The sequence below is a fragment of the Apteryx rowi genome, unplaced genomic scaffold (assembly GCF_003343035.1).
Source record: "Apteryx rowi isolate R43461 unplaced genomic scaffold, aptRow1 scaffold_442, whole genome shotgun sequence".
Taxonomy (NCBI): domain Eukaryota; kingdom Metazoa; phylum Chordata; class Aves; order Apterygiformes; family Apterygidae; genus Apteryx; species Apteryx rowi.
Genome location: NW_020450697.1, coordinates 213,725 through 241,380, shown reverse-complemented (window position 1 = coordinate 241,380; position 27,656 = coordinate 213,725). Strand labels below are relative to the sequence as shown.

The following is a 27,656-nucleotide window of genomic DNA, read 5'->3' as shown; positions in this document are numbered from 1 at the left end:
GTTAAAAATTAAATCCCTTTCTTCCTCCCCTCCCCCCCCCAAACCCAAAAGAGACACACACACCCCACACACCCCCAACTAACCAACTTATCAGTGATTCAGTCAGGACAGATTCACAGCATTGCTTACTCTGTGCAAGTAGTAAAGTTTTTTCTTAGTAGGCCATATAAAATCTTCTGTACGCCTTAGAAAATGCATGGTCCCTGATGTAGATCAAGAATTATAAAGAAACAGGAATCTGTGGAAAAATGGCACAGACCTAGAAAACCACCCACTTCCATTTTAATTTCTATATCCAGTTTATATAGACAATAGGTTCCTTCCCTCCTTTTTTAAAAAAATAAAGCGACTTTCCTCTATTCAGTATCCTGATCACATGTAAAATAAAGATGAGGGCTGGAGGGGAAGGGAGTGGGAAGGGGAAGAAAAGAGGGGAGAATTTTCATGAAAATGGCACCTTTCAGGAAGAATTATTTCAGCACAAGAGCCTCACTGAGACACAGGTTTTCATTTTTAAATCAGTTCTTTGGAGAAAAAAAAAATGCACAATCCCAATAAAACAACACAACTTTGCTTCTGTGCATGGCTCAACAGAGCAGGTTTGGATTTGGTGGTAAGTCAACCGTTTTCTGATGAAATATTTTGATTGGTTCTCACAGTTTAGAGGTGAAGTCTAGCAGGCACACTTTTTCGCCTCCGGTTTTGCTGAATCTAGCTTTCCCGAGCTTCCCCCGTTGGCGGTGTCAGAGACTTGCGTCTTGTCCACGCACTGCTCCATGCGTTTCATTATCAAGTCCAGGAGAGTGTCCACAGCCTTCTCCACATTTTGTCCAGTAGCAGCACTCGTTTCAAAGTACGGTATGCTACAACGAAAATGAAAAGTTTTGTTGGGAAGACTTTTTAAGACGGTTGAGACTGAACTCTCTGTAATATCAGTGATGGTTTTGGTGTTAATGAGAGGAATCTGACAGATTTGGACTTCTGGTTTGCCTGGATACTATTTCCCTTCTGGGCAGAGCCAAAACTCCTGTTCCTATTACATGGTAATATTAGGATATAAATACTAAAAAGCAACATTAAATTGCAAAATTTGTCCTGGCATTTTGACTTTGAACAGTGAAAAAATAGCTGAAAAAATCCTGCAGGTAACTAGAAGGTCTACTGGGAAGTGAAACCTAGGTCTGCATTTACAGCAAATTTCAGGGACCATGGAGTATATCCTACCATTGCAGACCTGCAGGGTTTCTCCAGCGGGAATACTTTACTGTAGGTAAAGTTTTCACACCTTTCTTGGATACTCTCTAGATACAGAATCTTTTCAGATCAGCTTAGTCTCTCACATGGAAGTTTTTCCAGGCTTCTGCTCGTTGCAGCTGCCTTCCAAAAAAAGTCCTTCTGTTTCCACTAATTTTCTTTCACGACAGGACTGCTGCAGTAATGCAGTGAGGTCACGTTAGTGCCACCTTCCTATTATTCTTCATGCCTTCCGACTCTAGCAAGCATTAAATCTTAACACTGAGTGCCGGCTCTAGCGGAACAATAAAACACAGCCAGACACTTGAGCGCTTACAGCTCACCTAGAGCCCAACCACGTGCCCCAGGAAAGATATCCCTCCCAATATAAATCAGTCCGCATGCCACAACTTGCAGCTCCTGCACCTCTCACTTGCACCTTCAGTAGCACTCAGCCTAGTACAAATGCCAGCATTTGCCTGTTCCAAAACCACCAAACTTTATTCATTTTTGATATATGAGAACCTACCCAGCTCCAGTGCTTCCCTGCTCACTCAGAACTCTGCTCCCTGTGAAGAACCTCTGCCAAAACACAATTTGAAAGCCCCCATAGGCTATATGAGCCATTTATGTCCATTATTTTAAAGCCAAGCTCATTTTTCCTATCATGCCATTGTGATCTAGATGTTTTACGGTTTTGCTTGCTGGTTTCAGCCAGCTCACTGGCTGGTGAAACAAAGTTTGCTTATTTAAGTTCACCAGAACGAATCTGCTATTTAGCAGATAGGTACAGCTTTTGCTATTTAGCCCTCAGTGAGAACCTGTCTATTTATAAGCACAATTTAGCTTAGGTGTAGCTGTTTCCGTTCTGAAATCCCATTTGAATCCAAAAGACTGCCTTCCAATCCTTCTTTTTTAGCAGAGAGGACTATCAATTGCTCCAGCACTTCCACTGTATAAACTGGCACAAGCTAACTTTCCAGTGTCACTGACCTCCTTACCTGCCTGTAGAAAAATCTTACTTTTAAGAGTACTAGGTCTGATTTGCTTATTACTCCTCACAGTCTCTCAGGCAGTCTTATGCCGCTGGCCCCATCCTCTGTGAGCAACCCCCACTGCCTAGTAAAGGTGATTAAAGCAAAAAAAATACATTCTTTTTACCCATGTAAGGAGACAGCACTATTTACTAACTACAATACAAGGCCAGTTCATCCAGTATCAGGACAGCCTGTAAGTGATATGTATTACTGCAAAGAAATGTAGAAGTGCGCATTTGCCCCTGGAATACTCTGTCCAAAGTCCTTGGGGCAAGCCAACATCCCAAGACTGTAGTTTTCTAGTAAGAGTGCTTCATTTCAGCCATATTATTCATGTTGCAATATTTTAGCAAAACTATTATACAGTGACTTTGCCTTCTACTTATTTCCTATCCAAACAGGTTGATCTGAAAGTGTGACAGGTTGGATATCACTATAGAAGGTGCACACAGGATACTGCAATACCTACAAATCTTAAGAGTTTATAAGTATACTTGTGACTGCCTCTAGTCAGTCATCACCTATACCTACCACCGTTATTAACTAAATTTAGCTCCTCTCATAATTTGCTTACCCATATTTGTCCGCCAGGTCTTTTGCTTGCCTTTCATTTACCTCTCTTAGGTCTGATAAATCAGCTTTATTACCAATCAACACTATATCTGGATTCTCACAATATGCATTGGCTTGCAGCTGACCTAGAAGGAAAAATAAACTGGAGTTTAGAGAATGCTGGAAGTTCCTTAAAGCCTAAGATCGTTGATGATTAAAGATACCTGAAACAATTCTCTTTCCTCCTGTCCACCTTGAAATACCCCAGGCTACGTAACCGTTTCACACCAAACATTTCTTTGTCATACTTCTACTCATTAAGGTGAATTTCAAAATAGGAAGCGGAAATGGTAGTAGAAATAGTACTAGAATTTTTTTTCCCAGTATTTATTTTACCAACACATGAAAAGGCTTAACTTCAAAGTGTAGTAAATATAGTGCTTTAACCTAAAAAATGAGCATACCAACAGGCCTCCAGTAAAGAAGAAAAGAAGAGAACTGTGCCCTCCTGCCAAACCTCCCCGAAAACCTCCACCAGCCAGAACTCTCTTATTCAGTAAGACCCACAAGGACATTGTGGAAGGATATATATATATATATATATATATATGTATGTATATATATATAAATAAAAGCATTCCACACCAGCTGCAAATACATTTCTTCAGAAGCCTGCAACAAAATCCTGATGCTTTTTTTTCTCTTGGGTATACTCATTGGCTTCAAGACAGTTTTTCCCAGTCGAAGATCCAGGCACAAGTACTGCCCAGAGCTTCAACCTTTTACTTTGTACCTTCACCCTTTTGTTTTGTACGTAATTGTACAAAGCCATTTACTTATACTTGCCTCGATCTTGAGGTGACCGACTTGAAAAGTTGCAGTATACATAAAAAATTAGAGACTCAACTAGGTAAGCCATCGAATGTGATGATGGCAACGGGTTAGGGGAGGAGGGAACCGCTGAAGAAGAAACACAGCTACTAGGTAAAATCCGATGGAGCTGTTTTCACAAAGCTGTTTGGATTCCCATATTATCCCCACGTAGACCTGCAGCTCATCTAGCTGGAAATGTACTGGCCTCTGTCCTTACAGTGCTCCAAAAACCCTCAATTAAAAACAAACTTTGGGAATTGAACCTTTGTTTCACTTTTAGCCCGGCCCTTGTCCCAAGAAAAGCTGCCAACGACTGCAGATGCAAGCTGTAATTCCATGATTCAATAACCAGAGCTCTCTGGAAGTGGCATTGGCCTTGCTAAGGGTCACAATATGTCTGGCTGTTCAGAGTCTGAAAGCAAACTCTGTGCAGGCTTCCAGACAAAAACCTCAAAGCTCAATTTTAATTAAACCTCAAGGCAGACAGGAAGGAATTGCATCCTGCTTTACTAATAGAAAACACACCATAAAACTAACAGCAATATCAAGAGTACAGTTTCCAAGCTCCTGTGTATTAACTAAAATATGAGGTATGCTCGAGGAAGTGAAAAACGCCATGAATTTTCAAGAAGTCATATATTTAATTGGTTGTACCAAATCCAAACAAGATTACCAAGTATATGCCCAAAATAACCTACCATGAAAAAGAAAGGGTGTTCACCTTTCAAATGTGATGAAGCTTTTACCCTAAGTCACAGGCCTACCCTGTCCATGACAATTCAGTGCAGCCCGAGTAAGCAATAGGAAGGGGCAATGCTCCGCCAGGCTGCGATGCACATCCTCCATCTACGGCAGACTTTTGGTTCCAGCGGTGCATGCAACAATGACAGATCATCTCACGTGCATCCCAAAACCCAGCAAGAGCAAGTGTGTTTTGCAGCACACAGGCCGCAAGTACCCCATTTATGGCTACACTAGACATAATTCCTTTCTTTGATTGCTTTTCAGTTCACAGTGACACACGTAATGACACCTAGCAGCCCAAAATACACAAGAAAGCTTCAGGTCAACCAATACAGGCAAGCTCTACAGTTCTACTTACTCATCCAATTTCTGACATTTAAGAAGCTCTGTTGACTGGTGAGATCAAACATTAGTAAAAAGCCCATGGCATCTCTGAAAAATGCTGTGGTAAGACTTCGAAATCTGAAGGAAGGAAAAAGAAAAGACAAGGTAGCTCTATTAATACAAACTGAGCTCAAAGGTTCTAGGTAAACACATTTTTGGCAAGTCTTAATTGAGTAAAGGAAAATGAGAGAGAGCGTAAAGCTTTTCTGAATCATTTGTGCAAAAATTCCATTAAAATATTTTGAAATACGAAGAGCCTGTATGATTTAGTGGACATATGTTCCCACGGAAGCAAAATCCATGACCTTCATCTTCATTATGATGTATCACATCAGTCGATAGTTCTTAATCAGAGTGTGTTAGTAATCTACCAGAGGAAGCTTACATGTAAAAATATAAACTTTGGCGGTGACTAATCTATTGGTTCAAATTCTGCCTGTCTGATTTAACTGAAAAAACTCCCAGGGAAGGGGGAAGGGGGGGAAAGAGTGCAGAAAAGAAAAAAGAAGCAGAAGCATTTAATGCGTCACCAATCACAGTGATAGAAATGGATTCAGCTGCCGCGATGACACACGCAGTCGATGGATGCACATTGCCTAATACAGCAAGAATTAGAGAAGGCAGCGAAGGAAGAGTAGATGGCTACTCTCAGGTTTTTGACTGTTCAGGGCGAATGTCTACTGGGAAACTCAGCTAAAAGGGGAATGTAACGTTATTTACAGGGTACGCATGCACTCTGTAAATGGACCTGAACGAAACATTTAATAAGTCTGCATTCACAATTATATGATTTATAGCCTTCTTACAAAGCCATGAAACTGGATGAAACTACAGACCATGAAACTACAACCTTGTTTGTTACAAACTACAACCAAAAGGTCACAAACCTGTTCAAATTTGACACATGAAGAAAATCCAAATAATTCAAGACTTTCACAGAGTGCTTGTAAACTGTACAACAAAGCTCTGACACCCTATTTTTTTTACATATATATTTTTATATATTACAGGGAGCAGACACCTCACAAAACATGACCATGTGACATGACCACGTGCGACCAATCTCACACAATCTAACAGAACCCAAACCTGTAACTGATACTTTACAACACACATCCACGAAAATTAAAACAAAAGCTCTCCACAGCAGCATGTCAGATATCTGACACGTATGTTTAGGTTTTTCTTCCCAGGAAAAAATAGTCTCAAAATGTTTAACTTCTTTTAGAGGCTGCTTCTTTATGTATACACAAATAGTGCTTGAGGATAAGAGGGAGAGACCCGGAGAGCACACTGCAGCCTCCTCGCGCTCTTCGCACAGCCCAGCAAGCCCTGCCACGCGACATGAGCTCGGCTTCCTTTGGAAACCTGCAGGCTGCCTCCTCTCTCCTCTCCTTCCTCTCCTGCAGGTGAATGCTTTAGTCTGCCGCTCTTCAGGCGCTAACACACCGCAGAGAGATGTGAACTGTATTTAAGTCTCTTGCCGACAGATGACATCAGGAGTAATGTGGGGCAACCACACGCGCTACGCTAGCAAAAGCCGGTGCATTTGGTTGTGCAGAACCGCCAGGGGAAGCTTAAGAAAGCAGCATATGCAGTTCCCCCTTTAAAAAATAATAGGATCAAAAACTCAGGAGAATAGGATAGGTAGGTAAGTTATACAATCCCTTCCAGAGGAGATTAAGAACATATTATGAAGCCAAAAACCAGTACAAAACAAAAAACCCAGTCAATGAACCAATAACCCACAAGTGCCAGAAATGAGAGGGCTGTGCTGTCCTGAGGCCAGGAAGAGACTGCTTTAAATTCCTTCCAGTCCTACTTTCTAGATTCTCTGGTCACTGTACCAAAGCCACGTCTGGAAAACTTTATTTCTGACATATATGTTTGGTGTCCCAAAATAACATGATTTTTGAGGGTTTTTTTTTTCCCCCTCAACAGGTTAATGGTTTCTTCAGAAATGTAAAAAACTTGATTTCCAATGAGCTGTATGGAACTGCTGAACTCATTACCTTTCCTGTCCGGCTGTGTCCCAAAGCTGGAGATGTACCTTAAAGGCTTTTCCCGGAGATCCATTTGGTCCTCTGCTATTGTAAACCTAAAGGAAGAGGCAGATCAGTACAACAGTAGCGCTGACACTGAAAGCCGTCGCTTGCATCACGGTCTTTTTTATGTTTTGTGCGGGAACTAAGCAACAAGTAAAGAGGAAAAGTTCAGTCCTTAACTTAAAGCTGACTCTTACTACTAAAAAACACTTCAGAGGGAGGCTTGTAACAACACTTAAAAACCCAGAAGCCATATGAAACGTCTATGAAAGCTGCCCTGTAAGACAACTTGGCCATAGTCAGTACTTCACATGAGATCCAATTCTGTAAAAGCTGGTATATCAGGGTGCTGAGCAAGCTTTCTGCATGCAGCTTCATTGCTGTTCCTATGAATTTTATAGGCGACTGACAGGATTAACCTCTATTACAAAAAAAACTATTTTCTCTTCATTAATTTCTGTTCGACCTTAACGACTTTCTTACTAACTGGGATTGCAAACTCATAGTGCTTAACAAACGGCACTTTTGCTGGGGCTCAATTCGTTATCAAAAAGAAAGTGTGAAAATTAACTGATATACTTAAAGGCAGTGGGAGAAAAGTACATATGATCTGGTTTTGTTGTCTGGGTTAGTCCAGCAGATTCTTCGCAGTTTTTAGAAGCAGGCAAACATAGCTCTTGCGTTTAGGTCAAGACAATATGGATTTTATGGACATGGCCTTATCCAGAGGCTCCGCTAGCCTTCCCTGGGGACGTGGAATGCCTCTTCACCTGCCCTCCCCGGGCTGCAAAATACAGCATCGAGTTCTCCTGCCCAAACAAATCAATAGTAATTGGGGGTTGGATTAGATGACCTCTGGAGGTCCTTTCTAACCCAGATTATTCTATAGACTTGTTTAAATTGTTGCAATTTCAGCACATAGCTTCCAACTGCAACGCACTTTTCTTTGCGGCAGGTGCCAGCTCTCAAAATCAGGAACGCATCGATGCATCAACCACACCGAGTTTTGTAAATTAAATAGGTTTGCTGGGGCATCTTCCTGTAATATTTAGCAAAGTAAACAGGGAATCACATAGGGTCACTTTTTGAAGTGACTTTTATACAACAGAAAACCACACATTTAACCTTTAAAATCTCTTTCTTAAGAGATAGTTTATTCCAACAGACCTTCAAGAAGTTTCAAAGCTGGTAAAATTTCATGTAAGACATAGTTTCTCCCACCCTTATAAAACATCCTACCCCCAAAATATATTGTAATGGAAAAATTACTGAAGAAATCTGACCACAACCTTTAGCAGAAAAGTTCAACCCTCTCGAACGAATCCGGCGTCCAGGTTCAGAGCGCTTTAATGAGCCTCTGAGCTCTGAGTAGCTACGGAAAGAGCACGCCAGCAATTGGCATGTTCAGACATTTCTTTGCAATAAAAATAAGCGTTAATATTTTACTCTTATTACCTCAGTGGAATCTAACAGCGAGGAGAATGAACCAGACTGCAACTTGTGCATCATGTTTAACTGGCCTGAACTTACCTAATGCTGAGTCTGAGCAATTTAAGACAAAATCCAGATGCAAGGCTCTTTTATTCTACCTAAGGCCTAATGATTAATTTTCTGGTGCTGCAGAACTACAACCACTGCATTTTAACTGGCAGGTTCCCGAGGGACCTGAACACACCTAACGAGTGCCCTGACTGGAGCATGTGCAGATATGCTGACACGGTTCACACAGGGGACCAAGAAACACATAAATTACACCTGGACCCCCAAAGGGGGGGGGGGATATTGCCAAGACATTGGATTTTAGTCAACTATTTCAAAACTGGGAAATGTTTTAATAATAAATATTGTGAATGATTTTTAGGTCTTACATTAACCTGATGAAGGGCTGAAAAGCACTTAGTTTCGTTCAAAATAAATAGTATAAAGTTTTGTCAGAGCTGCAGAGTTATTCTCAGGCAAAAGGATTAGCTTTTAGCACGTTTCCCTCGCCAGGCTGAACGGCTCTAGATAAGCCGTGGGTCTTACATGGTCCTTACACCCGTTGAGTCACCTCGGGGTTGTCAAGACTTACGAACACTTTTCACGCAAAATTCTTGAAGTATTTCATGTAAGTTAAAAAGAAGCAAATTTAAACAGGTCCCCGTCTTTGAACTGGGGAAGTATTTACAACTTTTATCAAGGAAATGTCTAAAATCATTGTCCAGGGTCTAATATCTTTCATTTTTTATGCTTTCACTATTTAAGCAAAGTACAATTGTTACTATCAGAAAGCTGAATTTAAACCCTGTATTTAGCCTGTATCTGTTAGGATCTATGAACAAATATATTAAAATTATAATTATTATTAATATGCAATTAGATTTAATTAATTAAAATACAATTAAAATATAATTAATTATTAAAATATATTAAATTAAAACAAAGCAAGTGTGCTTCCATATCCACGAAAAAAATCCAGCTGACAATACACAAGACTCATCTCCTATTTAGAGTCAAGAAACAGAAGCGCTGCAGCGCCCGCCGGCACCCCGGTACGACGTCCGCCAGCCCTAACGGGTCTCCAGCCCTGCTGCTGCTCCGCACTCGGGGAAGCGGCACGGTGCAGTTGGCAAAATTATTTCCTTTCCTACCTTGCTATGCAGTCTGAAGCCTCTGCACTTCTACCGCTTTCCATCCTTTCTATTTAATTACAAGTTTTGGGGCTAGAGTTATTTCTAGACGCAAACAAATCTCATTCACCAGCATCATGTGACCCTGCTCTTGGAAAGATCCTTTAATAACAATATACACTAAACCAGGGTACCATCAAACAAGAGGATAAGGATAACAGCATCTTCCCCTTTTACCCCATTCCTAATTAGGACTTGTTTGAGCCAAAAACTAGACCAGGAAAAGCATCATCAATACAGGTTTTACCCCACAGTAAGAGAAGCAATATGCATTTACATGAAATTTGTTCTCAACAATAAGGAATAAAGAAGAAAAAAAAATAGCAGACATTATTCACACGAGACAACTTACCACTCGTTTTTCCCGAAAGTCTATCCCTACTGTCATGATGAATTTTGGATTAAATTTGTTATCAGTGTATCTGTACAGGAACGTTGTTTTTCCAACCCCAGAGTCTCCAAGGGCCAGGAGTTTAATCAGATAGTCATAGTCTCCATCAGTCATAGTGCTAATTTTTAGGAACCTATGCAAAGAGGAGAAAAAATGGATTTAAAGAGAACAAAATCCCCTTCCTGTTTGGTTTTGCTTCATTTAGATTTTTGTCCATTGAAATGCTGCTGCCTGTAATCAAGGTTGCAAGTTATGTTGGTGTACTTGCTAATGGAAAGAAGCAGTAAAACTCATAATTTCAGTTTAGCTGACATGTGTTAATACAATTTATACTTTCAATTTTTTAGATACGATTGGAAGCTTAGATTGACAGAGTTGGGGACAAAATTTTTATTTTTGTTCTGAATACTGCTGTAAGACTTTCTTTTAATGAGCAGATATGAAACACAGGGCTAAATCCTCCTGCTCAAACCATTCTGCATTTCAAGAAGAGAAATGCAGAAACAGGTGTGAAAAGGGAAACCCAGACGTGGCTCATGTTCTGGCCTGCAGCCAAGAGAAGTCCCCACAGACAGCTCAATATATAAAAATTCTACTCTTTTTCCAGATTATCTAGACTCACATCAGGGAAATTGGCCATGCTTTTACATACTTCCAAGATGGGGTCTCTCCTACAAAACCACGAGCTATGGGATCTTCTCTGCACAATTTGGAAATTTTTGTTGTTCCTGACAACCACCTTAAGGATACGAAGGTACCAGTTTCTATTAGAGACGTGCTGTATCATCTGGAGGCTCTGTCACGTGAAGCATTCCTTTAGACGGGGGGGTTACTCTCTGCAAAGGCTGTAAAATATTGCTGGCACCATAAAAATGCTTTGGAGCCACTGAAAAGGTCATTAATCGTGTCACCATTTGGCACTGTCAAAGGACTGCAGTGGCCAACAGGCCATACCCCAAAGAGATGCCAGAAATGGTGCTCTCTAGAAAAACTATTATTTTCTTATTTCAAAGGCAGTATTTCTATTCTAATTTGATCATGTACAAATTTAATAACAGTCTTCCCCCACCCTCAACCCCAACAAAATTTGAGTTAGACACTTCTCTGCAAAAAGTTCACCTAATGTTTACCAATCTTCAGGGTTCTGCAGTTGAACAGAGGCAAAATTCACCCTGCGGTAAAGGTGAAGAGATGAAGTCTGAAATTTCAAGTGGCACTAACGGGAAGCAGGGATCCAAACAAAGCATTTAATAGATGGATTTTAGTTAGGGAAACTCTCTGGAAAAAAAGGAGAATTCCCCCCATCGCCGCAACTCTTAGTAGAGGCGCAAGTGAACCGTCCGCTCACTTTTTACGCGCACGAGGTGCTAATACGACAGTGCTGTTTCATCCGCCTGGCACGGGGCACTAACGCCAAGCAAGCAATTTTGACCCTCCCCTTCCAGTTTAACGTACTACTTGTTTTAACGAGAAATACACCTCTTCAAGATATCAGAGGCTGCTAAAACCAGTCTGACAAATGCCTGGGTGCTGTGGCTCCCGGGGCCCAGGTCCAGCACACAGGCCAAGCCAGGCAGCACACAGCGCTTTTCCTGCCACCCACGCGCACGTGTACAGCGCTCGCACAAACGCGGCAGCACGGGGGGTCTGATCCTGCTCTTCCTCTCCAGCCAACCAGAAGAAGCAGCAATATGGATCAGGTCATAGCTGTCCGCAGCCACCTGGCCTGTCCCGTAGCTCCTGGATGCTGGTCCTCCCACAGTCACAAGTACTCAGACCTCTCATCTACTTGCCAGCTGCCCAGCTTGAGGTTGGCCGACGTTCACATGCACACTCTTGCAACAGAGAGTGCCCCCAAGAAGACAGCCAGAAGAAGGAGTCAATGAGAACAAAGGGTTGACCATGGCGATCCAGGACAGGGCTCAGCCACACAAGCACACCGACCAGCCATCTCTTCACACTCCACCAGCTACTTTTATCCTTTCCCCCCCCCCCTCTCTTTTCCCAAGTTTGGTCCTGCCCAAGCCACCTTGATCCCTCCTTTTCCTCACTCTTGGTCCTTCCCCTAAATGTCCCATAATAGGTCTCGCACATTTCCCAAATGCCCTCACAACACCCTGCAGTATGTTTGGCGCGATCCCCAAATGGTCTCCCCTTACATCCCGTAACGGGTGCTCTACCCCTGCAGGCAACAACCCTCTTCAGTTGGCATGGCTTTCTGGGGGGAGTGTTTCTTTGGGTGCCTCCTCTTGGTGGGTTTCACAGCAGGGACCACGGGCTAATTGCTCTCCCTTGATGGTTTTAGGAGTAGCCAGTTCGGCGTGCCCCGGTTTCACCGATCCGGTTACCCATCCCCTCGTTCCTCCGCTCCTCGGAGGGCCCGTGTTTCGTGTGATCGGGTGTTAGTCACATAACCCAACACAACACTGAAAGACCAGACCGGCAAGGACCATTTTCAGAGTCCAAGCTCTAAACAGAATTAGATGAAATCATCAGTGCTATGTAATTTTATCTTGAAAGAAATATGTTTGTTCCCCTAAAAAAAGACTAATTAAAAAAGCAGAGTAAGCAATTATCCAAAGCTCGCTGTTAATAAAAAGGAAAGAGCTCAAATACAATTTATTCTCTAGTATAACCAGCTGAATGCACATCTGCCTCATCCTGCGAAGCACATAGTGAAAAACCACCCCCAATCCAATGCCGCAGATACAAATTGGAGGTGAAGAAGAAAGAAAAGCAGATGGCAAACCCACAGCGTGGGTTCAGCCCTGTGCCTCAGTTAAGTTGCTTTTTTTATTGCAATTCAATTTATTTTCTGTAGGCCAGTAGTAACCACTTCAGAGTAGTAAATGTCCTCAAAGCCCCCCCAAAATGCTTACACGCATTCTATAGTAATTTTAGGCTGCTTTCTATATGCAGCAGTAAACAAGATCAGCGAAGCCTACCTTATTAAGCACTTGTAAAACAAACACACATCAGGGAGTTACAGGGTAACACAAATTCACACAAAAAGGAAAATCTTAACCAGATCTGCCAGGCCTGCTTCACGCCCCGAGCAGAAGTTCCTTGAGCCAAATACACGCAGTAGTAACAATTTCTGTGGGATTTTCACAGCCCCACACAACGGTCGTCTAGTTTTGCCGACCTGCCGAGCCAAGCGACACAATCTCTTTGGGAGGGAAAGCGTAGTAGAAATGAGGAACAATTTTCAACCTTTGGTTCTGGCCACCATGACAGCCTGGCTGTCTGCGAGAATGTTCAGCCTCCCACTAATGGGAACGTTCCTGCTCCCACTAACCCAGGAAACCCCGTATGCCAGCACGAACTACTCCAAGAATCACCCACAAAATATCCAATGCCAGGTATGCATCAAAACTATTTCCCTTTTAGGCATGACTTTTGCAATCAAATACAACTTTGTTGATTATTCTTAACAAATATTCTTAACTAATTTTGTGTAGAGAACATTCATCGGATTTTTTTACTGGCCTGGCCAAATCTTCCACCACAGCAGAAGAGCAGCCTTTCACCAGTTTGCTTCCCTAGAATTATCAGCGCTGTCAACATGCATCACTTTTTCTTGTTTTATTTGTTTATTTATTTTTCCATGCCTAGTCTCAGTCAATCTCAACTGGATTTAATCTGTAATCCTAGTGCTTCTACATTTGGAAAGCAAACTCATAATTAGCACTAGTGGGGATACAGCTCTCTTAACACATACGAAAATCAAAAATTAATACCTCTGAAATAAATACTCTCGGTATGCAGGACCTCCCAAGAAGAGGGCAATTTTGTTCCATCTCAGCATAAGGAAAAGGCACTACCCAAGGCATCCAGCTCTAGCAGAAGTCCTCATGTCTCGCCTCGGACCTGCTCAGGTCGCTCTATGATTTCCAGGCTAGTCACCCCGTCTGAGACAAGGACCATCACCACCAGCCTACTGGCTGCTTGGAAAGAGGGCAATTACCCTTCTTTCCTTTACCAACGTTTTCGTTAACGTGTCTTTCCCCAAGAAGTTTCAAACTTGATAGGCAAGGTGCTCTACTGGAGGAAAAAAAAATAGAAAAACAAAGAGACAAAAACCCCAACCAGCTCTTAAGTGGTAAAAGCTGCTCTACTATGAAAATTGTGGCAAACTATGACTGTTTCCCTCTGGTCCCCTCCAATGAGACACTCACTGCTGTTTCAAACAAACCCCAAACTCCTTCCAATGACAGCCAACTCAATACTCGAGCCCAGCTCATGGAGCAAGGCAGGAACGCTTGGATTCAGGAGCATAACGTCACGCTCCCTCCCCGCGACGGCTGGCTCCGCGGCCACACGAGCTGCCAGCGCTGGTCTCGGCTCTCTCTCGTCGCAAGAAAGCTGAAGTTCCCCTGGGCTGAAGGTGAAGAAAGCATCCCAGTTTTAACCCCACACACCACCGGCCTTCGAGGTCAGTGTTGTATTACCCTAAACATAAAACTCCCATTAGTTACTGTATTCACTTTATTAGTATTTGCTATGAAGCTCTACGGGGGATAGAATAGGGGACGTATGTAAGAAACAGAGCCATAAAGATATTTATTCACCCATATGAAATGCCTTGACAAGGAAAAGGTTGGAATTACACAAAACACAAGCTAGCTGACATTCTCTTTTACTTGGTTCTCAATGATTCCAGGCTTTTGCTTTTTTCCAACATACAAATGAATATCCATTCTATTCAGATCTTTATATGGTGACTAATTACTGTGATACCAGCCCAGGAAACCCTGGGTCAAATTCCATTGACGAAAACTCCTATTTGTGTCAATACAAGTCCTTAATTTCCATCAAAATAAAATCTATCTTCTTGGGTATTTAAATTAAGAAGTACTGAGCTGCTTTGACTAAAATGGAGAACTAAGCCCATTTTGACCATCCTATATTTCAACAGCTTTAAGGACACAAGAGCTGGCTGAGTGCTGAGCAGTTTCATTGTACAACATTCATATCTTTGACAGATATAGTCACCCAGAGAGGCAGGACAAGCTTTTGAGAAATTTATCTTTGATGGTAAAGGAGTAAAGAATTTAGAGAAAAAGTCCCATCACCCGCCAGCTTTGCCCCGGGTGCCTTGCACTGCGCTCCACAGCGGAGGCCAGGGCACCGTCACCAAAATTAATTCACTACCTTTAACGCTCTCCAGAATAGCTCAAGCTCACCACAGGGCTCCACGCAAGCAGAAAGGGTAGCTCCTCCTCTTCATGTAGCTCATTAGAAGTCTGAGGATTATTAAAATCAAAATTTTTCTGGTCAACACAATAACTGTTCTTTGGATATTTCATTCAATAAATGGGAAAAAGGAGGGCATCTTGGGAAAAGATTTTTTCCCCACTTGACTGTATGAAATACTAATTTGAGACTAGGCACTAGTCCCAAACATCCATGTTCTTTAGAGCTGCAACTTCTCCTTGCCATGTAGCACACACATGCAAATGTGCAGAGATGAATATTCAGAATTTACTAGATCTGTAAACATTGAGCAAAATATACATCAGATTAGTATGATTAAAAAACTATTTTTATAAGTCTGTCACGAGGAAGCTCTTGGCACTTCTATTCCTAGCATCAGCTGCCTCTCCAGAACATTTCTGCACGTTTGGGCTCCAAATGCAGCCTAGTCTTTCCGCAGCTGCAGCGTTAACCAAAGCGGTCGCTCCCCGCCGTCACCACAGGAGACGGGCTGTGTGGTTCTCCTCATTCAGAACCGATGTCTTCTGGTGACACCACGCTGACTTCACCGTCTTCGTTCTGCATGCTGGACAGGGACGTGAAACCGTATCACACTGCACAAGGGTGTTTTGTTCCTCCAAATTTGAATCCGAAGCCACCAAATAAATCCATCCCTGGCAAGGGGGAACAGCCAGCGTGGTTAGCTCTCTGATGGAGACGGGAAGAGCACGCTTCAGAAAGAGCCGAGCATGCAGGGCTTTCATGGACCACGCCAATCCACTTCCATCACGTTTTCCTAAGCATCTTAACACTCGCAAAGCGCTTGTAGTTCAGCAAACTAAGTTCCTGGTCCACAGGAAATTTTGCCATTAAGATTTTAATTTCGCTTAGAATGAAAGAGTTAAAATTATTACTTATTACTAATAATTACTGTTAGATAAACATCTAAACTTGTTTTTAAATGTGCCTGTAATTAACTGGGTTTGACGATTCTGAATGTTTCCATTCGCTTTATGACAGACGTTAACTTAAATAAATAATATGTTCAATAAAAAACATACCCCATAATGTTTGAAACAAAGTTAGGTTCTTAAATGAAGTAGGTTTGCGGTTTTTCTTAAAGAAAAACAAAATTATTTCAAGACAATTTCTTTTACTGAAAATCTGCAAAACACTTCAAAATTTTCTATTAAAAAGTTATTAACATGGCATTTTAAGTAAAGAACAATATACTTTCTTTTACTCAACTCTAATTTTAAATGTCTCAATAGATCAAGCTACTGAAGAGAAATACCCCTGGGCTGCAATGAGAAAGTCTTATATTGTTCAGACAAAGCACCTCAATTCATCATTTTCCACGATGATATTGGAAAAAAAAAGCCCTGTGCCTAACTTCTTCACTTTCAAGTCCCCACCATCTTGAGAGCATTTATGGGTCCGAAGCTGTAATACATCCTTTGCTAATTAATTTTGCCGCAAGCGTGTCACTGCTGCAGACCACCTACAGTGAGGACACCAACTGCACGTCCACGTCTTCTCCTGCTTTCTGTCTGGCAGGACAGAGTCAGCCTGGATTTTCTTCCACTTCTAGCCTGGACAGAAGTGCCCAGCAGCCATGGAGATCACACGCTCACCGGCACGGCTGAGGGAGGTTTTTCCCAACAAAAATAGCAGTATCAGACACGTGGGTGACCAGAGCGGGGAGGATAACGTGGTAGGAGACAATCTCCCCCGCTAGTGTACGGGTTATCCCTAACCAAGGGTGGTCTTCTCCGGTGAGCGCACCAACCCCTTGCTTGAATCATCCTCCCCCGACAGATGGAGCAAGGCCAGCAGGACCTGTGAGACTAAGCCTGATTTAAAAAACACTTTTTTTGCTGTCTTGGCAGATAAGATTGCCATCTAGACCAGAAGCAGCTTCTGGCTTTGTGATTATTTTGTTCCATCCCAACGTAATGTTCTCTAACTACAGCGTAAGAGATTATTTAAAACATGGCACTTGTCAGCAGATCCTCCAGAGAGCATTTTCTCCATGTAGCTTCAAATAAATCAACCTAACCTTAAGACATTTAGTTATAACCTACAGGAAGAGGAAGATCTACTACTTTGACACTATGCTTTTGATCTGCAACTTTGTACCAAACACCGAATTTGAAGACAACATACTTTGGCGCACACATGTCACTGCATGCAGCTTCACACCAACACTTCACAAACGGCACTGCCTCTGCTCGCCCTGCTGCCTGCACGTTGCATCTTTTGCTGGGGCTCAGGGACACCTGTGCCCCTGTCCCGCAGCGCCGGGGACATTTCAAGATGTTTAGATGTATATTAAAAACAAAAACTAAGCAAGCTAAAATTGTGGTGAACCTAATTTAAAAACATGGCTTGTTAAACATATTTTTATCCTCTCAGAATTTGGGAAAGCATGTTTAAACAAAAACATTCAAACTTCTAAATGTCAAACTTTATAGATTTTTAAAAGAAAAAACTCCTAATCAAATATACTACCTACTAGGTGTCCTGATAACGCATTCTCTCATTAATGGAGAGAGTCGTTGAAAGGAGGACATCTTTACATTCATATAAATTGCTAATGGGAATATCATCAAGGAAAAGTTATGCTCCAGAGAGAAAAGTCAGCTCCAGAAATAAGATTTTATTTCCCTTGACACACTATTAGTTAAAAGCCCAACAAACAAAAATGTTGTATAAATAGCATTAGCTCTGGGAAGTGCAGGATATAAAGCACAGTGCACATATTGTACCAGCAGCTGGTCAGCAAGAGATTCATCTCCTCTGCAGCAAAACAAATCACCACCACTACTATTCAGTTAAGCTTTAAAAAATAAAATGAAATTAAATTAAAAAAAAAAAAATCAGTGACGGCCCTGAGAGCCAACTCATGGATGACTATATCAGAGGCACACCAGACATACACAGCAACCATCACTTACTCAGGCTGGCAAACCCTGGGCCTGTCGGAGCTCACGCGCGAGCGCTATGCTCCCCACCGCAGCGAGTGTCGGGGTGGTTTTGCTTCCTTCCGGTTCTGCTGGATTCAGGCTGGAGTCTGGCTCCTCCAGCACAACCAGACCCTCACCGCCCCCCTTCTTCTGACAGCCTCTGATGGCTAGAAACTTCAACAACCGATGCCAATGTCATACTCAAATAAAACGCAATGCTGCTCCAAGAGCCTTGCCGTAGCCTAAAATACCCCAAAGCATCAAAAAAAATCAAGAACCAACACCAGTCATCTTTCCTTTGGAAAGGGCCTGTGAGACAGGGGGGCATTAAGCACGTTTCACGTGCCATCACCAAAAAAACACCTTTTTCATTCCCAAACACTCCACAGACATTAACTTTCTGATAAATAAAGCAGTAAATAAATAATTGCCTGAAGAGCTCTGGTGAAGCAAGTCTGGACAGCCAGGCAAGGCTGCTCCGGGGGAGGCCAGGCTGCCCACCAGGCTTCCTGTTAGATCCGCTTCCGAGAGCTGGAAAAACCCTCACTGCGGTGGATTCCTGCAGGCAATCAGAGCCAGGATGCAAAGACAGTTTTGGAAACGCGTTATTTCTAGCTCCATCTATCCTCCCAAAGAAATCATAAAGGCTGTAACAAAAAGACTTCCTAATATAAGCCTGGAAGAGGCTGGCCTTTGAAATTCTTTAGCTATATCCTTTAAATAGAAATACGAAGTTCTGCCACACTAACAGAAAGCCTCCTCCAGCCTTTTTTTTAGGGATACCAGAAAAACCTCCTTTTCCCAGATTCTCTTTTCTTCTCAAGCTCCTGACTGGTATTTTGAGCCATGGATACTTGCTCAGAATATCCAAGGAAAAATGTAGCTACTGGAAGGAGAAAAAAAAAACACCACAAAACACTAAAAAACCTGCATACACATGTACTAGGTAAATCTGTCCTAACTTCCCCAAAGCACAGAGAACCCATGAAATCCCTGCCACATCCTACACTTGCCATAACCAGGACAACAAGACCTTCCAGATGTCAGACTGGTTTTACCCTAATCAGGGCAATTTTAACCAGACTTCCAAGAAAGAACCTTCCCCCAGCGTTCTTGGCTATTTTGTCTGTTTAAAACCACAGAGGCCTCCGCACGCTTTACCACGAACGAAACTCTAGTTCCACCCTACAAAAAAAGACCCAAATAACCTGGTACTGTTTTGCTGAGGGGCAATGTTTATCGCCTAAGGAGTTTCCAGGACAGAGCTCTACACCGATCGGATCATTAACATCAAACTCATTACAGTAGTCATGTTAGTCACCTCTTTCCTTACAAAATGGACACGAAGGAAAGCAGACAGAGAATTAAATTTATGAGTGCGTTATCAGAAAGCAGCCTCACAAATACTTTGTGAGCAAGAGAAACAGACAGGATGTAGGAATGATAAGATAAAAAAAAAAATCCAGTAACACCAGCGTCATGCTATACTTTGTCTGCAATCATCTGCCAAAAAAGCAGAGCCTCGCAGCTGCCAAGTCAATGGCCCACAACGAGCCAAACATTTTTTTTTTCTCTCAAAAGCAAACAACGCACCGGAGTTATACCAGGATGAAATTGGAGCTGGCTTTTCTATTCAAAACCAGGCCTACATAATAATTTTCATATAGGTGCAGTGAGCACACGATGCATAACAGATACGGCATTAGCCTGAACAAAACGATCTTTCCTCGTTTTCCTCCTCAAAGAAAGCCCGCAGAACCAGCCAGGCGCTTTCGGCGCTGGGGCCTCGCAGCGGCTGGGTGCAGACAGGTTCACGCCTCGCAGCCCTTGCGCGCAGACAGGTTCAGTCTGCAGCCTGTGAAAACTCCTGCCAAGTCACAGCCATGGACTACTCGCTTTTAGTAAGCCAGGACATCCTTTTTAACAGGGAAAGGAATATATATAGAACATACTGCATTTTAAAAGCGTTTCTTCAAATAAATGCACTTTCAACTTTCAGACATTCGAATGTATCGGTGCTATGAAGGCCTATTCCAAAGTACGCTTGTACCGATTTCTTTTGGCTCCACAGTTAAGACGGCCAATTTATTAACAAACTACTCGCTGCTGACACATGGCCCTGCAAAGAAGCCAGCAGCACGTTATCTTTCAAACCCGTTTCAGTTCACGAGGAGCCCACAACGAGCATTCACACGAGCGGAACCAGCAAAACTTATCCCTCGATGCACAAATTACTCAGCTATCACTTTTAAATACATGGGGGAACATCAGACATTTCTTGAGTGTTATGAACCATTCACTCCATCTCACGTCCCACAGGGATGATTCAGAATAAAGTAAAGAGCATGCTCTAAGCTACCCATACCCGTCAATGTTTTCTAATCACATACCCACAGCTTCGGGGGTCCTTGTTTCAAACAGCATCCTCTGCAACCACAGGTCACAGTCAACGAGGGGAAGGTCAGCACTGACACCCTTCCCCTCCAGCCTCCGTGCGAGCTCCACCTAAAACTCCACCTTAAACTCTCTCATAACACATGCACACAGAAAAGTCATATTCATATTTGGGAGGGCAAGGGAGAGGAGTGACTAATTCAGTCATTTTTCAGTTCTAATCAATATGAAAAACAAAGACATTACAAAAAAAAAAAAAAGGCAAAGAAGGCAAAGACCTCGCCCAACTGTTTCCAAAAGCTATTACTAAAAAATTACCCCAGTGCTTTTTTCCACTAGGCCAAACGCATGGTAAGAGGTTAATTATAACACAAGGGACTATGTAAACTTCCCTCTATTTTACCTTTTCAAAAACCTTCTTGGTAAGCGTAAGAATTGTCTCAGGGCTGACTGTGCTATGGTAGGCCTGTATTTAACGTGTAATCCTGTCTATCACACTTGAATGACCACACAAATGTAACTGTGCTGCTGACTAGAAAATCATGGTAACTTAGAAAACACCCGCAAAGTATACAAACCGGAACTGGATTTTGCAAAAGGCAGCAGGACCCTGCTACTGTAAAATAATCCAAATGATAAATACTTTAATCCTCTGTTCACACTTCAAAAGGGAAGAGAAAACAAGCACAGACATTAACAGGATTTATAGGAATATTTTAAGAAGGAAGAAAGCATGTCTTATTGAACAAGAGTTCATATAACATATAGAGTCATACAGTCACCTATGAAGGAACCCAAAAGTTCTGCAAGGACTAACTGCACCCAAGGAACCACCTCCCCGTAAATCGTAGGGTAGCGGGGTAACAGGACCGCTGTTACAAGCGCAATGTCACTTCACACCCCGCCAACGCACTCCAACTTGCCATCAATTCAAAGAGAGACTCTGAACAGCTCTTTGCTGACTTGCTGTTCAGACCCTCTAAGTCTCTCATGCTCATTTGAAGGCAAGTGAAACCTACCATTCATTATGTTACTTATCTGCCTGTGTGTCAGGAAAAAAATAAATGCTATGAAAATTTATGAGCTAATATAGTTATCTGAAAGACATGAACTGGGTTAGACTTCCCTTTCAACTGCAGCAACAAGATATCATTATCCATACTTCATCTCTCCCTGACCTTATCAAATTCATGTTTTGAATCCAAAACTCATCATAAATCTTCTGTAAAACTCCTTTGACAAAACCCAGCCTTTGCAATGAAGCACATGACTTATACCATTTTTCATTACCATATTTCTCCAGACCTCTATTTAAATTTAAGAACCCTGATATGCTGATGAAGACTCCAAACTGGATGATTACATCTAAAAGACCTGAACATTTGCCAACTACTCATGTTTTTTATAACACTACGCTTCTTCCTGCATACATGAATCAATATGTGCAATGAACAGCTACCAACAGAATAAAGAGCAAGGGGGTGAGGGGAGGAAAGTCAACTCTACATCTAAGAAAGCTTGTCTGGATAGTTGGGTCCAGGTCCTCAGATGGTGTGAAATAGCATTGCTCCACTGACAGAGAGGGACTTATGCTGTTTTACAATTAGTTAGTGCAAAGATTGGCTGATAGAGTTCAATTTTGTTATCACGGATCCTTTTTAATGTCCTTTCTAAAATAATTTTGGAAGCAGCAAGGGAATACAAGGCTGAATATGATCAGCCAGGGGCCATCCTTAGCTCTCTAATTGATCCCCAAATCAAAAGCAAACCTGTCATTTGGAGCATCTTCATAAAGAAGTAGGTACTGTGAAGTCTGAACCAGGATTAAGACTTGGAGGATTTCTGTTCTGTACTGCCTACAGGTTAAGGGCTAGCTACAATAGGGGAAAAAATAGATGAAAAAAAAACAGGCATATCAGTGGGTCAGAATGGGTCAGAAACAGCAAGCAGAGCTGTCAGATCTTCCTCTCTAAAGTAACTTCTGAAATGCAGGAGAAAAAAAATATATATATAGTTCCACTTTGGAACTAAATTTAGGGGGGAAGAAAAAAAAAAAAAAGGTTTTGAACCTATCACACAGAAAAAGTCTACCTGAAGTGCATGGTGGCAGCCCATACCTTCCTTTGTGCTCTTGCCTGAGGAGGAGCTGGAAGCTAGAAGCTCTGGAAGTCACAGCCCAGCTGAGAGCACCTGCGGCAAGGAGACGGCACCCCTGCAATACTGAAGAGACAACTGCTGCTGGCAGCCTGATCCCAGGCGGCTCCTCATCTGCGGGGGAAACGCGGGGACTACCAGAGAAGGCGTGCGCTGCAAAGCGAAGAGCAGATTTAGTCATCAGCTTCACCTCGAGCCTGTTTTCTATGGATACCGCTGGCTACTACATCTGCTATAATCACAATTTGGCCAATTTGTTTCAGAGTTAAGAGGAGGGGGATCTGTACAACCTGCCGGCGGTCTGGATGGTGTGCTTAGCCCTGTCCTGTCTGCCCAGCCGGTATCCCCACACCCAAGCGGGTCAAGCTTGGGTCCACGATTAGGTGCAAAGCACTTCCAGGCTGTCCCTCACCTGCAAGCTCCAGAGCGAAACCCAAGCCTGGGCATCCTGCTGCAGAACCAGGCGAGCCTGACGTGCACCTGCCAGCTCATTCGGCTCCTCTCAAGCCTTTCTCTCTGATGCCTTCAGACTGTGATAGCCAGCGCTGCTGCATTTCACAGACACTTTAGCTTCAGCAAGTTACTACATCTCTGCGCTGAGTATACAACCTCAAATGCCACCAGCTAATGCACTGCAGTGTTTTGTGAAGACTGCACATCTATTCAGACGAAAGCATATTGCAGACCTGTGTCCCCTCCAGCCCAGAGATCTGAGGCCTTGGATTAAAAGGGCACGAATGAAGAATTGCATCTGTAATCCTGCCTTTCGGAGAACTTTGCAGCATGGAAAAGGGACAAAGCAGAGAGCACGCTGCCACTGTGATCACCGGGTTAGCTAAACTATTTCTAAGCAGCACCAGGCAATTTCTCCTTTTCTTTAGGACAGGGAGAAGTAGCCCCACTAGCCAATGGAGCTCGCGGTCGTTTATGGAGCTGAACCCACATTACTGTCTCATTGACATTCTTTGGAAAAAAGAGGTCTCCCAGTGCTTGCACAGCAATCAATATTCAAGCCGCAGAACAACCATTCCCACGTACAATTCTTATCACTCAAGGACAAACACCATTCCTCTAAAGCAGACAGTCCTCCTAATAGGTATGTCCTTCCTAAAAAAGGGACCTAATTTGAGTTATCACTGTGCAATGCAAACTATTTCCATGTCTGACTGTGGCTAATAGGAGCTAAACTCAGTGTACAATGCTTTTCAAAAGCAATTGCTTGTTTGAGGCTGCCCTGTACGGATACCCAATCATAGCCACTTCCAACCTGATTTGGAAAGAAAAGTAACGCTCCCAGCTCCTACCGGCTTCTTCAGGGTGGCAGATGCTCGACACTCCAAAGCTGACAGACACCTACAAAGAGGACAGTGATCAACTGCTTCCTACTTCTGCTGTGCTGAAATTACAACAAGGAGATTTCAGTTGCAATTATAGAACAAGCTTCCTAGCAAAGCATTGGGGACTCCAGCAAACTCATCACTGAAGGTCTTCAAAAGGTTAGAAAAACACTGTTTAGACATAGCTGATCCTGCTCGGGACAGGAGCAGGGACTGAACGCTCTCCTCAAGTCCTGAGTCTTATACAGGCCTCTTGTAAAATAAAACCAGTCAGAAGCAACTTCTGCAATCTTGGCTGTGGTCTTACCGGGGAATACATCTTTTTAAAGTGAATAAAAAGTGAAGCTGGTGTTACAGTAGCTTAAGCTATTAGCTGGCTATACCCTTGACAGGTACACGTTTATATACGTCACTGGTTTTCCCAACCTCTTTGGACCAGCTTTTCAGTTCCTTTAATCCTGAACTTCCATTAGCGTGACAAACTCGCTCACTGTATTCTGGGCCTATGCAGGGGCTTATCTAGAAACACTCAGGCCTTTCAGCGGCTGAAGAGCAGCTTCGTAAGGCTCTCAGAGACCCAAAAGGACCGAGGCTGGCCGTCCTGCTCACACACTCGGTTCCTGCCCGGTCCTGGGGAATGGAATACAGCTCCTCTGTAAGCTACGTTTGATTTACCCTTGGGCAGGCACCCTTCTGCAGTCGTCAGAGCAATTTCCCTTTTGCTGGCGAACAGGTAAGGAAGAGTTCTGGCATAACTGAGAACCAACGGTTTTCATTGCATACTGCAGGCTTGGAAAGCTCTCGGCACTTTGTTCCTTCAAACAATCGCAGCAATAACAACGGTAAGCCACAATAGTAGTTGACACCTCCCTCAATACGTTAAAGCAGATTTACATTCCCTGTACCATTCTGTTTAAATAAAAACGTACAACAGTGACCAAAATGGTTTGGCTTGTCAAATCATCTGATCCTATTTATCATGGCTCTTTAAGGACTGTCAACTGTAAAGAAGGTTTCTTGAGATAGAAAGTCATCAGTTCTAATACACTAGTGGCTTTTATACACTCAAATCGCAGCCTTTGAAACAGTAAATTATTTCTTCTTTGTACCGCGGACAATCTTATGTGAACACTGAAGCAATCTGATTATTCCATGAAAGGTTTTAGGAATTTAGGATAAGTCTATTGTGCTGCTCAGGCACACATCATTATCGCAGAAATTTTAACCCCTTAGAAGAGCAGAGGGGAAAGTGAGTTCTCTCTTCCCACAGAGGCTACACTCAAGAGGAGAAAAACCTTCCCGTGCCTCCTTCACCACTCCAAAGGCAGTTGCACGTGGGAGATCGCAGCCACCTGCTGCCATGCAGCTGCCAGCAAAGCTCCCAAAGTTTGTTTCTCCTCTCACTTTGCACCACAAGCTGGCTGTTTGCAAAGGACACAGCGGGCAGAAACCAGAAGAACAAACTCCGAAATTTTCACATCAGCTGGCTCTGTTCCTATCTCTCAAGGAATAGCCATTTCTGGCCTCTCCCTGATTCACGCTAACACAGTCTGCTTCGTGCCCATGGTGCAGCGAGTGGACACGGGAGTTGTCAGGCGCAGACGAGCAAGTGAAAGGTTTTGACAGCAAGCATGTGGAGTGAATCAGGAGTTGCCACGAGCAAGATTAGCAGCAAGTTTTATCACTCCACTGCCAGATCTTTCCTGAAAGCTACCTCTATACCAGGACAAGCAGCTGATGTATGCTGACTTCCAGGAATTAGTCAGTTCAAGATTTAAAAGGAAACTGAAATCTTAAAGCTCCTTTCCTAACGTGAAATTTCAAGATTACACGGTCCACTCCCTGCCAATCACTCCAGAGAATTATTTGTTGCCTGATAAAACTGCTGTATTTTAGACCACAGAAACTTTCCATATTTCCATACTGCCTGGTTATTTCAGAATGCGTCATTAACTAGAGCAGAAATAGTACAACACTGAATTCTCACCTGTAAACAAATGGTCACATTCTGATCTCAGTTGTCAAATCCAGGGTACTTTCAAGGTGGTCAATTCATTTATTTTGCTTTTATGCCAGGTAAGTGTGAAGAGACTGGGGGGGGGGGTGCAGTATGTTAGGCTCCAGCTATTCCCTAATGCCACCTGAATCAAATCCAATCCTGCTGCATGACACTACTGAATGCTGCTTCCCCATGTCATATTTCAACACACAAAATGCAAAACACGGCCCTTCTGTTGAAATTACTCTTGGTTTTGCTCCTCGATGAAAGGAAGAGCAAAATCGAAGCTTTTGTGGGAACCAGCACAACATACATAATCTGCTCTGCAGCAATATCTCAGACCAAAGCGATCCCTGTCACACACTCACGAGAAAGGAGCTTGGAAATTTCAGGCTGCAGTGCGTGAACACTAAGGAAAAACAGCTTTTGGAAGAGCAGCAGCGCACATTTCAGCGGTGACCAGCCTGAGCAATTTCCAGGCACGCGCTGAGGCAGCGCGTCGCCGCTCCCCCGTTCGCGCCTTCCAGCAGGCTGCAAAACACGTCGCTGTTTCTTTGAAGACAAAAATAAAGCACCGTGTCGCGAGAGCTGCCGCTCCCCCCGGCAGCGGCTCGAGCCTCCCCGTGCCCACACCGCCGCGCGCAGACCTGCCGGCGGGGCCTTCTCGAGCAGCCGCCGCTAACACCCCATCTTGAGCGCTTCACACGCAGCCGAGACCCGCCAGATTTGTTGAGAGGAGTTTCTCAGCCTGGGAAAAAACTGTTTCCCCTTTGAGTCGAAGCCTGACTCAAGAACTGAAAGTGGAGTCGCACCCTCTCCGGTGTGAATTAGCAAAACTCCAAGACTCAGGCCTTTTTTTTTTTTAAATATTATTATTATTTTTTTTAATCCCCCGCCCACATGCTTGCAAGTATGCAATTCATTTTACCCTTGGTGTTTTTTTCCCCCTCCATTGCCCAAGGTACAGAATTATTTTAAAGGAATTTTTGTATTAAGAGTTCAGAAGAGACAAACTATTTCTCTGCCACCTGCATAACCCGACTTTTCTCCCTCTGCCACCGGCACTCACAAACACACTTAAACTCTGCAGAAGCCGCGCCTGGCTGTGGATTTAGGGACCAAATACATTTCCACTGTCTCCACAAGTGCATGAAACTGCGCGAAAGATGCTTCTTTGCAACAACCGGATCTATTAGGTACGAAACACTATTAGCGGTATAGCGACACAATAATACTGTTCGCAGCACTTCTGAACCAGCTGAATTTTTGAAAGGAAAAAAATTTTCCTTTTAAAAGGGAGGCTTCGCGCCACGGTCTAGCCCCGCTCCCCCGGGGACGTTCAGGGGGTACCGCTGCCCGCGGACGCGGCGCGGGGTCTGCTCAGCGGCGAGCTGCGTTGGAATAACCGTATTTGGGCACCCTGGGAACAGCAGTGTCTCTGTAAACGCGCTTTAGAGCGGTGGAGAAGCGCAAAAAGTTAGAATTAAAAATAAAAATTAAAAAAAAAAAGGGGGGGAATAGGAAAAAGGCTGGTTGGCGGCCAGGCGCACCTGTGCGGAGCCGCTTGCGCGCTGCCGCGCTGTACTTACAGGAGACGGCGAATTAAGTCCACTTTTAGGAACGGAGCGGAGCGGAGCAGCGCGGCCGGGCTCCCGCCGCCGCCGCCGTTGTCGCCGCCGCGG

General features: G+C 43.3%; 1 protein-coding gene across 1 annotated transcript; it reads right to left on the bottom strand.

The window, feature by feature from the left end:
- Positions 1–333: 333 nt before the first annotated feature.
- On the bottom strand, positions 334–10,057 carry RAB27B (RAB27B, member RAS oncogene family). Its single transcript, XM_026076903.1, has 5 exons — positions 9,890–10,057; positions 6,836–6,921; positions 4,798–4,901; positions 2,845–2,968; positions 334–863 (listed from the first exon to the last, which is right to left on the bottom strand). Exons 1-5 carry the CDS (start codon positions 10,040–10,042, stop codon positions 674–676), a joined length of 657 nt encoding a protein of 218 aa, XP_025932688.1. The 5' UTR covers positions 10,043–10,057; the 3' UTR covers positions 334–673.
- Between the last annotated feature and the right edge of the window lie 17,599 nt (positions 10,058–27,656).

What these genes read in the sequence shown, in the direction of transcription:
- RAB27B (XM_026076903.1), bottom strand. Translation starts at nt 10,042, where the DNA reads ATGACTGATGGAGACTATGACTATCTGATTAAACTCCTGGCCCTTGGA. An exon ending in ACTTTCGGGAAAAACGAGTG is followed by an intron (nt 6,922 to 9,889) that starts GTAAGTTGTCTC and finishes CTCTTCCTTTAG; the next exon opens with GTTTACAATAGCAGAGGACC. An exon ending in GACACAGCCGGACAGGAAAG is followed by an intron (nt 4,902 to 6,835) that starts GTAATGAGTTCA and finishes TCCTTCCTTCAG; the next exon opens with ATTTCGAAGTCTTACCACAG.